A 17,422-nucleotide genomic window follows, 5' to 3' on the forward strand; every position below is an offset into this window, starting at 1 on the left:
ACAGAGATTGGGAATGTCTCTTCTTTGCTGGTGGTGGTGGTGATGTTGTTCATTTGTTTACCCGGAAACAGAGAGGCGAAACCTACAATTTTGAACCAAGAAAGCAAATGTCTGTGAGCCCACCTCCGAAAATGTAGTCCTAAAAGTCAACCTCTGTTAACACCTCTCAGCCTCCGCCCTTTTTATTTTCGGGAGGCTTGCTCATTCCCACCTCTTCCATGGAGCTTAGCCAACCTTCCAAGCAGTTCTGGCGGTTCACCGCCACCAAAGCCGCCCGTGGAGGGCTGAATGACAGGTATTGAAGGCGAGGTTTAAAGCATGGGACGATAAACCAAAAGCCCTTTGAGTCATCAGACCTTCTGCAGGGTGAGTGAGGTGAGCGGGGAGGGGTGGGAGGGGAGGGGAGTCCGAATATTCATTCCAATCTAGCCATCAGGTAATTCTAGATACCTGCCATATCTCTAAAGACTGAGCACAAAAAGGTGTCACTTTGAGATGCTCAAGCAACAGGACCTACTACCATCCCAGGTGAACAGTGTCCAAGAAATCGAAGCATTTTCCGAACTCCCCTCTCCTTCATTTCCTTTGACCGATTTGTCACCGACCGCCAGTTCTTCTTCTCCAGTCCTATTTAAAGCCCAGATCTGTCGGGCTCTTTTTACTTCATGCTTTGGTTACTACAGCCGCCTCCCTCGCAGCCTCCCCAACTCCACTCTCTCCCCATCCGGATTTATTAGGCATGAGCTAGTGAGACAAATCTGACAGCGGGTCCTCGTGAACTCGTCACCACCCCCCCCACAACCGCAACCCGCCAGGACTCCAGGACTCCAAGCCCCATCTGCAGACACTGCCTTTTCCCCTCCATGCCTCGCTCATCCTACCTTCAGCTCTTTCTTAGGAAAGAAAGGGTACAACCTGCCCCGACTCACTCGGATCCTGCCCCTCACACCTACATCCTCCAGGGAGGCCTCCAAGTATTCCAAGCCTCTCTTTCCTGAACTCAAGCAACATTTTTAGCCACACTATATAGACAGCAGAATGGTTACAGCACGGGCTCGGGAGTCCAATTCCAACTCCATCACTATGCAGTTAAAGGACCTTGGGCAAGTGAAGTGACCCCTGTGACCGCTCTCCTGTGCCTCAGTTTCTTCATCTGTAAAAAGGAGATAAGAGTACCCACCTGAGAGGTGTTTGTGAGGCTGGCATAAAACCAAACATGTAAAGCACTCAGAATCACCAACACAATCAACGCTGTCTATCATGATGGAACGTGGCACTTTATACCCCATACTGAACGTATACATTATTCCTCAATTTTAAAATAAACGAAAACCAATACATTAGTCATTTTTAAAACCGTTTTATGTGCGTCAGTGAGCCAGATGTTAATTTCTAGAGCTGTGCTACTCAGAGTGTGGTCTGAAACTGCTACTGGTCCTGAACAAGAATAATATGCAAAAATTGAGAGTGAGTGCTCGGGAACTTTCATAGCAACTTGACATTGCCACTACATTCAAGCAGCATTTCATTTTTCTAGTAATTCATTTTTATCATACATTTATATCAGTCTGCAACAGATTGAAAATTAATTTTAAAGAAACTTGTCCTTCACCATAGATATTTTGAGAAGCACTGTTCTAGAGGGGACAGAAGCAGACTTCTATTTCTTTCCTACACACCCACATCGCTGAGTGCTGTAGGAGGCACATACCAAGTACTAAGTAAATGGAAGTATAACTTCACAAACATTTCGATGATTTAATAATGACTTAAAAGCAGATCTCATGTGAGTAGCCGAAATGTAAATAGTGTCTCCAGTTCACGATCATTTTTTTTTCCCCAAGGAGTTGACATTTAGTCTAAAATTGACCAAAGAGTGAAAACAGCTCTGACCCCAGAAATGCTTTCCATACTGTCTACTAGCAGCACTGTGTAGAGTTTTAAAAAAAGAAAGAAAAAAAAAAAAAAACAAAACCCTAAGCAATGTCAATATTAACCTTCCTCACAGAACTCAGGAGAAATATAAATTATTTAGCACTGCCTTGGACATAGTTTTGATAGAGCCTCTCTCTATACCTTTATGTAAACCAGCATCTTAGCAAAAAATTCAAATGACGCTTCAGACAAAATACATTTTTCTTAGTTCTTCCCTGCTGCCAATGCCTTAAAATGGTCCTAATCTCAACAACCTCATTAGATTAATCCATGAATGAAATGGCTGGAAAAGGAAAGCAGCAAATTCCACCAAATTTTAGTTGACAACAAGGCGGCATTTGCGTAGCTGAGCTGTGGCACGGTGGATGTGGGTTGAAGGCTGAGTTAATTCTTGCCGAGGAAAATCTTTGCACATTCAAACTAACTCTGGAAATGCTTGTAGAAAATTAAAGGTAAACAGGGAGTCCTGTATACGTCCTTTCTCAGAGGCAGCAATGTGTAACACCACATATAAGGTGTCACTCCCAGTGGGACCTCAGTCCCCTGGTCCCAGGACCAGGTCAGCCTTGCTCCAGCAGATAGCCCTCTCTCTCCAGCAGATTTAATCTCTTCCTCTCTCTAACTGTCCCCAAAATCTATAGACATGTTCAAGTTGAGGATTCAATATACTCTTGCTTTATTGAACTACTTGCAATTCCTCCAAAGATCGTGTCCCATTTCCCATCTCGGTGCCTTTGCTCATACCCTCTGCCCAGAAGACCTTGTCATCTGAAAAACACCCACATTTCTGAAGACTTTTCCAATCCTCAAGAGAGATGACCCCTCCCTCAATGGTTTCCACCACCACAGTGAATGACTTCAGGGCTCTGCACACAGGACTGTCATCTCTCCCCACAAAGTTCCTCAACGGTAGGAACCACGTCTTATATTTCCTGGCATCACCGTGCCCTGTACAGGGCTTCTGAGAACCATTTGCTAATAATGACTGTCCCGTTACCAGATCCAGTCAACAAATATTTCTTTAACCCCTACCATACCCCAGACCCCCTCCCTGCCACTGGTTATCAGTGGGGGGGGTAAAAAGGACATCGTCCTTGCTTCATGAAACCTACGTTGGTTGGAGGACAGAGCAGAGAAGAAAAACACAAACTGTGCTGAGTGCTGAGGAGCAAATCATCACATTGCAGTGACAAAGAGAAGGCAACCAGGCAGCAGGGAGCACACGTGCAAAGGCCCTGCAGAGGGAAACTGCCAAACTAAGAGGCGGCCAATGGAGACGTTAGCTCTCCCTTTGGACCACTCATCACCCCCACACCCGTCTCCCTAACAACTCCCCTCCTCGGAGGTCCTGCTGCCGGTGTCTAGAGTCTGCCTGCTCCTCCTTCTCTCTGCACACGCTCAACAGGTAATCGCAGCCATGACTTCAACTAGCCGTGCACAAATCACACCCAAATCCAGATCTGTACTACTGCTCTACAGGTCAACCTGGATTCCCCAGAGGCACCTCAAATTGAAAATATTTTTAAAAATGAACTCATTCTCTCCACTCCCCTCCCCTACCTTCCCACCCTTGGGAAAAAAAAAAAAAAGTTAACAAGTTCTTTCATTCCCTATGGCATGTTAGTTTGAGGACCACTATCAATCATCTACCTACCCAACTGTGTAAGCCAGCGTTCTCCATTTCAAAGACCTCTGAGGTTCCCAAGAACTTTCCAGCTACATATCTGTGAGACCAAATTTTCTTCATATCCTTCAATCGAAACAACATACTATAATAGACTAAATGGAGAACTAGATGTGAGAATCCAGACAGACATTAAAGAGATTAGATTTGCAGAAATGTAAAACAATGCCACTCTTTCCACAATTTTTTTTTGATTTGGAAAAATAGTTCTTGTTCGTAAAAAACATGTGAAACATGAAATTGGTTTATTATTATTTTTAAATGAATTAATACATATTTCTAAAATTTCTCAGGTCTAATTTCTAATATGGTAAATACTGAGATATAACTTACATGAAAGCTCTATGGCATCCTAAATAAGGTTTATTATAAAGGGGTCCTAAGATCAGAAAGTTTGGGAACCACTGGCCCAAGCTAAAAATGTTGGTATAGCCTTGTACTCGTCCGTCCCTCTCACCAAACACATCCATTTTGCCAGTTCTGCCGCCCCAATAACCTTTCTCCTAAATTCTCTCCTACTCTTTCTTCCCAAGCCCAGGAGGCCAAAAGGACCCACAAGAGACATCCCAATCAAATCCTGGAACCTGGGAGTGTTACTTATTTGGAAAAAGGGTCTTTATATATACACTACTATGTATTAATATAAAGTAAATAACTAATGAGAACATACTGTATGGCACAGGGAACTCTACTCTCTGCTCTGTGGTGACCTAAATGGGAAGGAAATCCAAAAAAGGGGGGATTTATGTATACGTATAGCTGATTCACTTTGCTGTACAGCAGAAACTAACACAACACTTTAAAGCAAATATACTCCAAAAAAAATTAATTTAAAAAAAAAAAAAAAGGAAAAAGTGTCTTTGCAGATGTAATTAAGTTAAAGATCTTGAGATGAGATCATCCTGTGTTATCCAAGTGGGCCCTAAATCCAATAACAAGTGTCCTTATCAGGCACACCCAGAGAAGAACAGACACACAGAGAAGGCCATGTGAAGACGGAGGCGGAAGTGAGACAGATGTGGTCACAAAGAGACCAAGGGATGCCCGGAGCCACCGGAGGCCGGGTGCAGAAAGGAAACGCTCTCCCCTAGAGCTCCAGAGGAGAGTAAGCCCACCAACGCTCCCTTCAGACAGCCGGCCCCCGGGGCTGCACCGCCAGAGCTGCAAGAGAATTTCCATCGTTTTAGGCCACCTGATTTGTGGTACCTTGTTATGGCAGCCACGAAAACCTAATCCACCCACCACCCCCCCACCAGGCCTGGAACGTCCGTGACCACCAAGCTCGTCAGTCTTTCTGCCCCACTGTGACCCTCAGAAGCACCGTCCCTTCAAACTGAGACCCTCAGTCATCTTAAATCTCACTCCCCTAACACCCTTGAACGGCCACCCCGTGGCCTCCACACAGCGCACAAAGGACCCCGTAACTTGACCTTTCCTTCCCACTCTGGCCCGGGGGCCCCCTGCACGCCCCACACCACACCTCAGGCTCACAGCACAGCCCACGTTCCTCCTGGCCTGTGACCCCTCACACCACACCCTCAGCCCCCCCCCCCCCCACTGCTACGCACCCTCCAAGTCCACGGCTCAAAGTCTCCTCCTCTACCAGGTCCTGTCAAAAAGCGGGTCACTCCCACTTGTCTCCACACCACTTCGTACGTTCCCCTCGAATAACATGTGAAACACTGTATCCCGTATTTACAGGTCTGTCACTCCCTCCAGACCAGGGTTTCTCAACCTGGGAACCACTGACGTTTGAGTGCAGATAAGCCTTTGCTGTGAGGACTGTCTGAAGTACTGGAGAATGTTAGCGACGTCCCCTGACTTCTGCCTACCAGATGCCAGTAGCAGTTAACACACGTGCGCGTGCACGCACACGCATACACATGCACGCACACGCATACAGGCACCCATAACTGGAACAACCCCAAATGTCTTCAAACACTGCCAGTGTCCGTAGGGGGTCACCCCAGATGAAAACCGCTGCTCTGTATTGAAATCTTTGGGGGCCCAGGACCATATCCAATGCTCTCAGCGTTTGTTTACACTTTCATTCGTAAAATATATTTTGAGTCCGAGGTTTGGTCCAGGCACTGTGCTCAAAACCAGAGACAGAGGAGGACATACAAGTCTTAGGCCCTGTCCTCATGAAGCCACAGCTGGCAAAATGCCTACAAGGTGCTCAATAATAGTGACTGAATGACAGAATCCGTTTGGCATGCGTACATATAGTCATGCTTCCTTCGGAACATGGAAAATAAAACCCAGGGGCTAAAAGTTTTCTCCTCTTCTCATGCCCGAGCATTTCATAACTAAGGGAGATCCCTTTGTATACAGAATGCCATGTAAGTGTCACTCCCTGGAAGTGGGCAACTGGTACAGCTTGTGTGTTTGTATCTCCAGGAGACCTACCCATAAATAAAGGAGAATCTCAACCAAGAAAATGAAAACTAGACAGGCTCAATCCCCAACACAGCCCACAAAGGCCAGTGCCGGAGCTATGTGCACCAGAGGCCATGGACAGGGCTGAGAACCTTCCACCAAAAAACAGGACGACTAGAGTGCCTGAGCTTCCAGAGTATTCTTCCCTCTACCCAGGAGACACCACACAAGGTTCTGGCAAGCTCTGAGAAGATCAAATAAATGGCTAGCTGAACAGTCCCCGGCTCTCACAGAGGCACTGGGTGCCCTAAAAGGCAGAGTAGTTCTCATTGCCAGGGCAACACAAGGGTGTTTACCAGAAGCGGAGGCTGTGTACAGAGGGGAGGCCAAGTAAAGCTGCAAGAACAAATCAGGGCACACAAGTGCTTGGCCAAGATCTGCCTTAACGAGTCACTTTAACCTCTCTGAGACTCAACGTCCACTTGTACTGAATGAGGAAAGTGAGAGCGACCTACCTCTAAGCTCCCTTCTAGCTCTAAACACATCTGGTTTCCCCCCAGAATGGTACAGACCCACAGAATCTCCCTCTCCAAACAAAACGCAATAGGGATCTCCCTCCCTTCCCACCAAAACTCTTTCTGCCAGAAATAGAAACAAATAAAGGAGCCGTTTCCACATCCCCTCAGCTTCTGATAGGCACTCTGCAGAATTAAGCACCGAACAGACAAGATGCAGGTGATCTTTGTCTCTTGCTATATGCGTGAAGCCAGAGAGTAGGAGAGTTCTGGGAATGTATATTCTCTGGGAAAAAAGGCTCATGCTGTGATGGTTTGAGGGCGACAAAATATAAATGGGAAGTACTATGACAAACTTAGAATGCTTTCAGACACAAGAAATTGACAACTGGTCCAACAATGGTTTAAACCATGTGGACATCTCTTGTTTACCTAACAAGAAGTCCAGGGAGAGGTGGTCAAGGTCACTTCAGTAGCTTAACAATTTCATAAAGCCACTGAATCACCTCCTCTCTTCATCCATAGGCTCACGACCTCATGGTAACAAGACAGGTGCCCTAGCTCCAACCATCATATCCTCATTAATTTTCCAAAGACAGGAAGCTAAGGAGCTATCAGGGCATTAAGAGAAGCCACTCTCTCCCTTGCCTGTACTTTTTTCAGCAAGGAAAAATATTCTTCTTCAAAAAGTCACAAAGCAGATTTCTATTAAATCTCTTTAGCCAGAATTCAGTTATATGCTCACCCCAAGCTGCAAGAGAGGCTAAGAAAGTGGGGATCTGGCTTTAAAATATTTATTTTTATTTATTTATTTTTTTCTGTGGGAAGCAAGTAGGGGAAACAGGGATAAGAATGATGGTAAAGTAGCCAACAAGGCATCTGGCACATACAACCATACCCAGCACTGCGTAGGGAAATGCTTAACAACCAGCTTTCAAAAGAACTAAAACAAAACAAAAACCCCTAATGCGTAGCATTTGCCAATTTCCTTGGTGTAAATACTCCCTTGATGCCAAATTTCAAGTCACCAGCATGATATTAACCAGCTCACAAAATTCCTGAAATTTTAATAATCAGCTGGTACCACTGAATTGATACCTCAACATTTGGTAAAAATTAAGTTTACAATGCTCCTTCCACATTCAAAACACTCTAGATGACTAGGTATTATTCTCTCCAGCTCATAGGTGAAGAAAATGACACAGCACCCCAAATCACACAGCTTAAGTGGCAGGGCTGGAATGCTGACATAACAGCCCTAACCCAACCTCATCACAGCTTTGACAGGTTACAGGTGCCTATACCTACACCTCAAGATCCCTCTGCCTAAACCTCAGCTAAAGGGGCTCTAGCTTGGTTTGGAACCACAACAAAGATGCACTCCTGTAAACCCAATCAAAGTTACCTAGTAATTATTAAGTTATTTCCTCCAATGACACTGGTAGTGCACATTTATTGTTACAGTGGAGAATACAGATTAGTGCAAAAAAGAAAATAAAAGTCACCCCTACACCCATCCTCAAGAGAGAGCAATTGTCTACACGTGGGTGATAATCCTTCCAGATTACGCAGACATATATTTTTAAAGTAGAAATCATGCTATTGGGTAACATAATGACACTCTTCTTTTTAATGTAAATTTTTCAAAACAGAGAAATAGAGAGGACTGTATCATGAACTCCCTTGCTGCCATCACCCAACTTCAGAAATCCTCTAAAAACAATGAAAAGTCCAAGTGTTTCCACGTTCCCTTCTCAGACTGGAATGTGTAGGAGGTAGGCGCCTCCCTCCACACATCCCTTGGATTTCTCCCCTGCCTGGCCTTCCCCACTCAGACTCGGAGGTCAGCCCTTCTCCAGGCTTAGTCCACCAGCTCCTTTCATCGCTGCCCAGAGAACACTCGGGAAGGTAACCCGTAATCATGCTCACTCTTCTTATGGGTCCCTCTACCTTCTCTAATTCCTAGTCTGTCAAGAAGCCTCACAGCTGGGGCTCAGAACCTCATTAAAGGAGAGTTTCAGAAGAAATACATCACAATTCTTTGGAATTTCCAACTTCCATTTACTCCATTCTCCCACCTCTGCTTTATTTTCACCTGGATGGATACACACCCCTGAGAGGCATTGCTAACTGGTTCAGCTAAAATCCTAGGGCTCTGTTCATCCTCATTTTCTCCCACTTAGTGCCCACCCAAGGCAGTCTGCCTTCCAGACCTCACTTCCTGGTCCTCTGTCTTCCTAAGGAATCACATTTTATCTCTACAGGTGCCAGCCTAAGTGAAATATCCGACAGGCTAAAGGATAGTGGCTGCACCCCAAATTAACAGCTTTACATGAGTCCCCAAAGAGCCTAGTTGAAAGCCCAGGCCCAAAGTCAAATATAAGCTCTGTAGCCCCCAACAAGTTCAAAGAACATGCTCATGGGACAAAGCAAGAACTGCTCCCCTGAGCCCCAAGTTTAGCCAACTGCACACAGAAGGGAGCTGTGGATATTTCAAGCCCAAGGCACGGAATTCTAGTCTGCCATAAACCATGTACAGCTGACAGAAAACAAGCCTATGCTGGGAACCATGGGTATTAGAACAGAACTTCATGGGGGACAGTAGCTAAATGCATTTGCACTATACTAACACTTTGAATAGTGTATTTGTCTAAAGACTCCAACACATCAAATAGTGGGGAGCAGGTAGGAATAAGAGGGGAGTCTGGCTTACAGTGGTCGCTATAGGTAAAGACACAAACTAAAGCAGTGGCTTTCAAAACTTCATGTGTTTGGGAATCACCTAGAAAACGTGTTTAAAATGCAAATTCCTCAACCTCCTTCCCAGAAATTCTGACTCAGCAGGTCTGGGGTGGAGGCGGGCGCATTATGGCGGCATTTTTAAGGAGCATCTTTGACAATGCTGCCGCAGGTGTTGGCAGCCCCTGAGAAATGACAGCCACTTGAGTTCCTCCACCACAAAGTTTTTGTGGCAACACTCCTGTGAGCAGTGGAAGAAGCAGGGCCTCTGACCCAGTGCTTTTTACACTGGTTCTGGCCTAAGAGTCTCAGGAGGAATCAGTTAAAAACACAGAGGTCCCTCCCAAACACTGCTACTCAGGGAGGTCTATGATGGGACCCTGGGGCCAGCCAATTCATCTCAGGGGGAAGCTTTCTCCCTAAACATCTCTGTCTTTTGGTGCCCCCAGGCAACTGGTCAACCTGCCCTCTCATCCCGGGCAACTTCATCGACATCCTCCCTCTCAGAGGTTATTAAGAAACAAATTTTCACCGCCCCTCCCCCCAACCTCCCCAGCTGTCACTAAAACAAGCATTTAATGTTTTAAGGGTTTTAGATGCTAACAAGAAAACAGGCGTTACCAAAATAAAACAAGCATTGGGACAGTTAAGAGTTATAAATACTCATAACTGCTCATTAAGAGTTCTGTCTGCATTTTATTCATTTCTTCAAGAACTATTTACTGAGCACCCAGTCTCATCCCAGGCACTAGGCAGTTCACAACTGTGGACGCCACAGACAAGCCCCTGCTCTCCTGCAGCTTACATCCTAGTGTGGAAGGAAGACCAGGGAGAGGATAAGGATCCTAATAAGGGAATTTCTGACAGTGACAAGCACCACAAAACATATGAACACAAAATAATGAACTAAAAAGGATAAGAGAAGATGGGTTACAAAGAAGGCCTCCTTGCCGGATAGTCTCTGTAAGTAAATGACAGGAGACATGACCGCAAGGGACAAGATCCTAAACACTAAGGAACTGGGCCTGGTAGGAGAGAGGTGGCCAGTGGTCCCACCATACAGCCAGGAGGTGGCTAAGCAAATCAGGAAGGGGCCAGATCTCCAAGGGCAGGGTCTTGTGGATGTTACAATATAATGAAGCCCCGGGGTCATTTAACAAGGGAGGGGTTATACTAATAGTAGCTGGCCTGTACTAAGCACCGTTGGCATGCCAGGCACCATTCAAACCTCATTTTATCTTCCCAGCAACCCCGTGAAGTAGGAACAAATAAGTAGGAACCCCCCACCCCCGATTCCACAGGTCATATCTGAGTCAAAACAGGCAGTGATAGAGCCAGACCGCAAAGCCAGGTGGTCTGGCTACAGGCAGTGGTTGTGGAAGTGACCAAGGGGCAGATGAGCGGGGCCTCGAAGGCCTAGTTCAGTAGGGAGTTTGAGTTCTATTCCAAGTGGGATGGAAAGCCACTGGAGAGGGGCTGAGACTTTCTGACTCGTTCCCTTAGATCTAAGAGAGAGGACAACTTCTGGGGAAAGCCCACCGTACCCTGGCTGAGCTGGCTGCTAGACCAAACTACTGCAAATTCAGCCACACAGAGATGTCTAACCCTGCCCTGCCTGGGTTGGAAAGAGCTCTCCAGCCCCTGCAGAATTGGATGCCACCTTCTCTCTAGGTTAGTATCTCAAAGTGGGGCCCTGGACCAGCAGCATTAAATCACCAGGATCTTGTTAGAAATGAAAATTATGGGGTCCCACCTCAGCCCTACTGAATCTGAAAAACTCGGCCATCTGTTTTTAACAAGCCCTACAGGTGTGACACATTATCTGCATGCAGCCATCCCCACCCCCATACCCTCCCAAATCACGCTCTACTTGTCCTTGGGCAGCCTCCGCACTGCACACCAAGCCATCCTCCCCTCTGGACCCTACTGGCGGGGTTCTATGGCTCCTGATGCCTAGAAATCTCACTATTGCCCCAACCTACTTTTCTAACTAATTTGATTTCCTAAAAACATTGACTATTCAGCTATTTAGGCCTCTTCTACCCTGGAAGTAAAACTTCTCTTCGTTTCTACTTCTAGAGTTTAATTCTGCTTTCAGCCTTGTAGCCTCCAAAGTAGACAGCAAGGATAATTTCTGCCTTAACCTAGACTTGCCCTAACACCCCTCAGTCGCCAGATTTCTCTTTATTCATTCAGTCCCACTCTCATTTATAAATTCCTACAAGTATCCACGCCCTCAGCATCCTAGGAACTAACTGCACTTGGTGCCAGGTCCTTTAGGGACTCCTAAACAGCTCTCATCCCTGCCCTCATTTCTGACCCATTAGTGGGGGGCTGGGGGCAACATGCAAATAAATACCTAATTACAAATTATCTACTTATACTAGAAAGGCCTGTGAGGAGGCCGCTGGGCTGAGACCTGAATGACGAAGAAGCAGGTCTGACGGTAGTTTAAAACAGCAAATGTTTGCGTGCTGAATCCATGCCATACTCTGGTCTAAGTGTTTTATGTTTATTATCCGTATAATCTTCCAACAGCCCTAAGGAGCAGGTAGTATTCTCATCCCGACTCTACAAGAGGGGATACTGAGGCACAGGGAGAATAAGGAGTGTATGTAAACAGCAGAGCCAGGATTCAAAAAAAGCACACTGGCTGCACAGCCTACCTACCCTCCTAACCACAGGATTCAGTGATGAGAGCAGGGTGGAACGGTGCGGGTGCGGGTGCAAAGGCAGAGTAGCACATGTAAGAGCCCTGGGGCAGAGAAAAGTCAGACTGAAGCAGAAAGGAAGTCGAAACTGGGGAGCGGCATTGGACTGGAAATATATTTGGGGAATGGATGGGACAAGATGTGCTGACAGGTGTATTACGGGGCGTAAGGGCGAAGGAGGCATCAAGGAGAACTCACAGTTTTCTGGTGCCCTATTTTCAAGGCTTGAGGACAGAGGGTAAAGTATTATAACACAAGACAACCCTAAAGTCCTGTGGAGCGCTGAGGCACAGCAAGCTCTCAAATGAGCGGACTCTGTCGATCAAGCAGGTTAAAGCTTCCAGTACCCCCCCCCACCCCACCCCCACTTCTCTACAGGAGGTCTTCATTCAAGGGTCCCATCCTGTCCCCCGGGAGCTATTTTCCAGAACACTATTAGCCCGGGTTAACAGCAGTAAAAGCTGCAGCTCCAGTAATAAGAATAGCTTTACCAGGAGGAGGGTTTTTCTCACAAAAATGTAATGCATTTAGAACCAGGGTTCTCAAGTTTTTCTAAACAGCACAATGATACTAATTTACAAATGAGAAGTGATGCAGCTTGCCCGAGGCCACACAAATGCAAAGAGGCTGAACCAGAATCCAAATCCGGGTCTGCCTAACTTGGAAGCCCACACTTCCTCCATTAAATCGGCATTTCCCACAGTGTGGGACAGGTCTCTCTGATGGAATACACCAGTGGTTTTAGATGAACTTTTTAAAGTTTTAATACTTATGGTCTTGTTTCAATATGAATAATCATATATATGTGTATGTAACATCAAATAAATAAAAATTTTAAATGAGATATATCCATGACTTGATATGAATTTATATATATATATATATCTCACATCAAATCCATGACTTCTTGTGTATTACTGCCTAAGAAACAGAAAAAGTTTCCTAAAAGTTAAAGAAAACATTAGAATAAAAGTACAGGTGATAGAGGGATAGGAGAGAAATCCTGAGGCGACACATAAATAACTGAAGCTTGTGAAACACTGCTCGCCACAGCACCGCCCAAGAACAGCCAAGCGCCTGTTCCATGTTGTATTCAAATCTAGCTACAGCCACACATAACTCTGACTCTGCTCCAGAGGGATAAAATGTTGGTTGCCTCTGGGGCAAGGGAATAACATCAGAACAACACAATTTAGCATAAATCATCCTTAGCACAGTACTGGTCTTGACATAAGATACTGTTTTGGTCATCCAACTCCTCTGCTGATTCACCACACACCTTAAGTCAGGTAAGCTTTCCTGGGCCTCAGTTTCACTTTGTCCAAAGGAAGTTACAAAAAGCAGGCTCTAAGGTCACTTCTGGTTTTAGAGTTCCATAAAATGTCATAAAGACCCTAAAATCCAAAAGTATTTTTTTCCAGAATCATAGAGGCCTCCAACCCTTGAATGAGTGTCGACCTGAGGAATAAATGTTAAATAACCCCACAAGGCATCCCAGGCCCCCATCCCTTAACTGGGGAGATGCTATCAATTATGCTGCCCTCTGGAAAGATGTGACAAAAGACATTAATTACAAGATGATAAAGATCAGCCAATGTCCCTGTCCCCACCAAAACTTTAAGAATTTTCTGCCACAAATGTTTAAGTTATTAACTTTCTTTATACTTGGTTGTTAGTGTTTGTTATTTCGTCTGTAACAATTAACTTTATTCTGGGTGGCAGTAGCAGGGAGAGAAATGGGTAGGGAAGAAATCTGCAAAATCTCATCAAACGCCTATCCTCATATTAAGCCTCTGCTGGGAACCACCTGTAAAACCTTCCAAGCTTCGATGTGAATTACTCCACGGATGTTCGAACATGTTCAATATGCTAAACGTCTAAAAGAAGTCATCACTCCTTATCTTTCAGAAACATTATTAACAAAACAGTTTAACCAGAACAAGCATTCTTCCTTTTTTATTGAAATAGATACATTCATCAAAAGGGAAGTCTTAAGGACCCTCCCGGCCTTCTTTACAAAGCCCCTTCTGAGATGTCAGTAGGCCTGTAAACTTTTAATAGAAGGTTTTTAGGTTCCCAGAAAGAGAAGTTTTGAACTGTGCTCACTACATGTTTAGCTGAAGACAACAGAGGATGGGTGGGCTGCAGCTGGCAAACTCAGAAAGCACAGCTGGGTAGCAGGTGATCTTAAAAAAAAAAAAGCAAATCCCTGGGCAAATTGCGTAGCCAGGGGTGATCATTATAACTGGAGAGTTGTTACATAATTACTTGTTAACTACTAACAAACATATACAAGGCTTCAAAATGCCACGGTTACTCTAGCCATCGAAGTTAGTGTATCTAGTGCAAGAGTCAAGGTTCCTCCAATTAATTTCATTCATAGAAACAAGCAATCCCAGGACCTATTCCCTTCCAAGGTAACCTGACTGCCTTTACATATACAAAACAGCCTCCAGCAATTAAGCCCATCGCCTCTAGGGATGAAAATCAGTGTTTCCCTTTTATATTGATTTTTAAAGGGGAGAGGGGAGACAGAATTACGTTGCAAGAGCTAAATATTCATCACCTCGACAAAAACGACTTCCACTCCAAACTGGAAAATTTGAACAGAAAAGGTCTTCCGCCACCCCACCCACACCCGTCCCTGCTCAGCCGGCGCAAAACCCAAGACCTGTGTCGGATGCACTGCATTTCAACATTTTTCAAAAAGTTTACGAGGCTTTACCGAAGCGGCGGGGAGAAAAATAACGCAGGCAAAAGCCGGGGAGAGGGAGCAGGAGGGTTTCCGCAGGGAAGAACCGGGTGAAGCGCCCGGCTGCGCCGTGCAAGGCCCGGTAACGGGGAAGCGACCCGGCACCCGGAGAGCGAGCGCCCCCGTGGCGCGCGGTGACTGACAGCCGCTCGGTCTCCACCGCCGGGGGTCCCCCAGCCCCCCAGCCCGGCCCCCGCCGCCAGTCCCCCTGCCCACCCTTCCCCCGCAGCGCCAGCGATGCCCGCTGGGCCAACTTGGCCCCGGGTCAGCGCTGCGGAGCGCGGCCCCGGTTGCCGGGGAGGCCGCCGGCGCCCTTACCTCCTTCTGCTTGGGGTCCTGCGGGTAGACGTCCGGCGGCCCGAGCCGGGGGCGTTTCAGCGGTCTCTGCTCATAGCTGAGAAGCCCGAAGGCGGCCATGATCTCTCATGTTAACCGGCGAAATGAATGAGAGTTGGAGCTGGAGCAGCCGCCTCTGAGCACCAGGGAGCAGCACTTTGCAGACAGACTCCCTCGCCCCCTCCTCGCTCGCTGTGGCGCTGCAGGCAGGAATAAAGCAGCTTGGATGCTGCCGCTGCCCCGCACGCGGACACGCACTGATGGGGGCAGCCTTCGGCGGGCACCCTGCTGCGCTGGAGCCCCGGGACGCACCGCCAGCGGAGGGGCTGGACGTCCGCCTGGGTCCTCCGAGGCGCCTGCCTCCTGTTCCCCACCACCCTGTCCCCAGGGGGAGGAGCAGCTGATGGGAACGTGTGACTTTTTTCACCAATGGACCTAAACCCACCCCAGCCGGGCGCAGGGTGGGAGTGGGGGAGGGGCACGGGGGGGGGGGGGAAAAAACTTTTCTTGGCGCCCCAGGCAGGTGGCTCGAGTGCTCGCCCTAGGCGAGGGTGGCCCGCCTACCCGAGGAAGAGACTGCGGAGCGGCCCGCCCCCGCCCCCTCTTCTACAGCAGGGACCCTTCCCCCGCCGCCACGCGCCCCGCAGACCCCGCCACCTGGGCGCGGACCCGGCTGGGGAGAAGGGGAACAGGCCTGGAGGGGATGGGGGCGACAGGGATGCGGACGGTGGGGAAGCGGCCGGTGCCTCCTAGACGCCCGCCGGGCTCCGGTGGCGCATCCGCGGCTCCGGTCCCCTCGGCGGCTCCGGGCAGGCGCCGAGGCGCGCTGCTAGCGGTCGCAGCGGGTGGAGGGGGCCGTGCTCACGGTGGCTCGGGGCCGACTTAACCCTTTGCTGCCCCTCCAGGGGCTAGGGAAGTGGGGGTGGTGAGGAGGGCTGGCAGCGAGTGCCGACGGGGGCAGCTAGCCCGCGGGCATCTCGGGCTCCTCCAACCTCCGGCCCCCCCCGGCCGCGCTCCTTCCCCCCTCCCCCCGCCCCCAACAGTTTACCTGTTGGTCCCCGGCTAGTGGTCAGGGGCCGCCAGCCGCGGCGGCACTTTGGCGGCCGCAGCCTCCACGATTCGGGTTGGGATGGGGCGGAGGGGGGGCGGGGGGGGGGCGACTGGATTTGATCTGATTTGTAAGGTATCAGTCTCGGCCGGGCGAGCTCCGGGGACGCCGCGAAGTTTGCCACTGTCTGGGGGCGGCGGGCGACGCCGGCTCGCCGCCGCCGGCGTTCTCGCCCCCACGGCCGGGGAGCGCGAGCTTCCGAGTTGGCGGACGGCGGCGCGGCGGCCGCACTGAGCATGCCCAGCTCGGCGGCCGGACCGCGGAGGAGTTGGCTGCGAGCGCGCTCCGATCCGCCTCTCCGGGTTTTCGCAGCTGCAGAGCGCACAGCCCGCGGGCCCGGGCGCCAGGGCTGGTCCTGGGGTGTATCTGGGCGAGGGAGGGGGCGCCCCCAGGACCCCTCTCCCGGCCGCGGGCTGCGCTGTCCGCCTCGACCTCTGTTAAGGTCGCTGTCCCCGTGGCCTGAGCCGGAAACCTTACCTGCGCCGGGGCGTGGGGGGGGGGGGGGGGCGGCGGGGGAGAATCCTCCAGGGGAGACCTCGGTGCTCCAATCCGCCCGCGCTCCCCGCTCGCTTTGGGGCGTGGGCACCCAGATGCTGGGCCACCTGCCGCGAGCCCTGCGAGACCGGAGCCGCGGAGGCGGGCCCGGTCTGTCCCGAGGGACCCCGCGGGAGGATGCGCCCGCGCTTGGCCAAGAATGATGGCTGCCATCTATGGAGCCCTCGCTTCATGCCAGGATCTTGACAGTAAAGGTCTCTGGTCCTTTAAAAAAACAAAACAAAACAAAACTTACAAGGTTTTACTGTACCCTTTTTATAGATAGAGAAATCGAGTCAGCTTAGGAAGGCCCGGTGACTTGCTCAAAGTCGCGAAGCAAACTCTGCCTGATCCCAAGTTTCTGATTTATTCTCCACGACTTGGAATTGGAAGGAGTGGGTTCCTGAACTGCCCTTGCCTGATAGGGTCAGGTTCCCCATACCTTGAGGAATTTTCTGACTCCTATTCCATCCTCCATAAGATGGTGCTAGCAGAATCTAACCCAAAGCCTTTGTATAGCACCAGGCACATAGTAGGTGCTCAGGAGATGCTGGCTAAATCTGATTATCTATCTACTTACCTCTGCTGACTTTAAGCAAGGGGGGCAGGGGGGTAGATAAGCCATCGCAATATGATAGGAGGCTAGTTCTTAACTCTTGACTCTGACCTATTAGCACTTCCCAAAGCAGCTGAGGCCAAGTCAGGCCCGTAGTTTTTGGATTCTTTACT

General features: G+C 48.8%; 1 protein-coding gene across 1 annotated transcript in view; it reads right to left on the reverse strand.

Annotated features, from left to right (window-relative positions):
* Positions 1 to 16,242, reverse strand: part of MED12L (mediator complex subunit 12L) — a 317,527-nt gene extending 301,285 nt beyond the window's left edge. Inside the window, exons 1-2 of the mRNA XM_059921863.1 lie at positions 16,100 to 16,242; positions 15,034 to 15,251 (exon numbers count right to left, since the gene is read on the reverse strand). Of these exons, the coding sequence (XP_059777846.1) occupies positions 15,034 to 15,132 (99 nt within the window). The 5' untranslated portion in view covers positions 15,133 to 15,251; positions 16,100 to 16,242. The remainder of the gene's footprint in view (positions 1 to 15,033; positions 15,252 to 16,099) is intronic.
* Between the last annotated feature and the right edge of the window lie 1,180 nt (positions 16,243 to 17,422).

The sequence above is a fragment of the Balaenoptera ricei genome, chromosome 4 (assembly GCF_028023285.1).
Source record: "Balaenoptera ricei isolate mBalRic1 chromosome 4, mBalRic1.hap2, whole genome shotgun sequence".
NCBI lineage: Eukaryota > Metazoa > Chordata > Mammalia > Artiodactyla > Balaenopteridae > Balaenoptera > Balaenoptera ricei.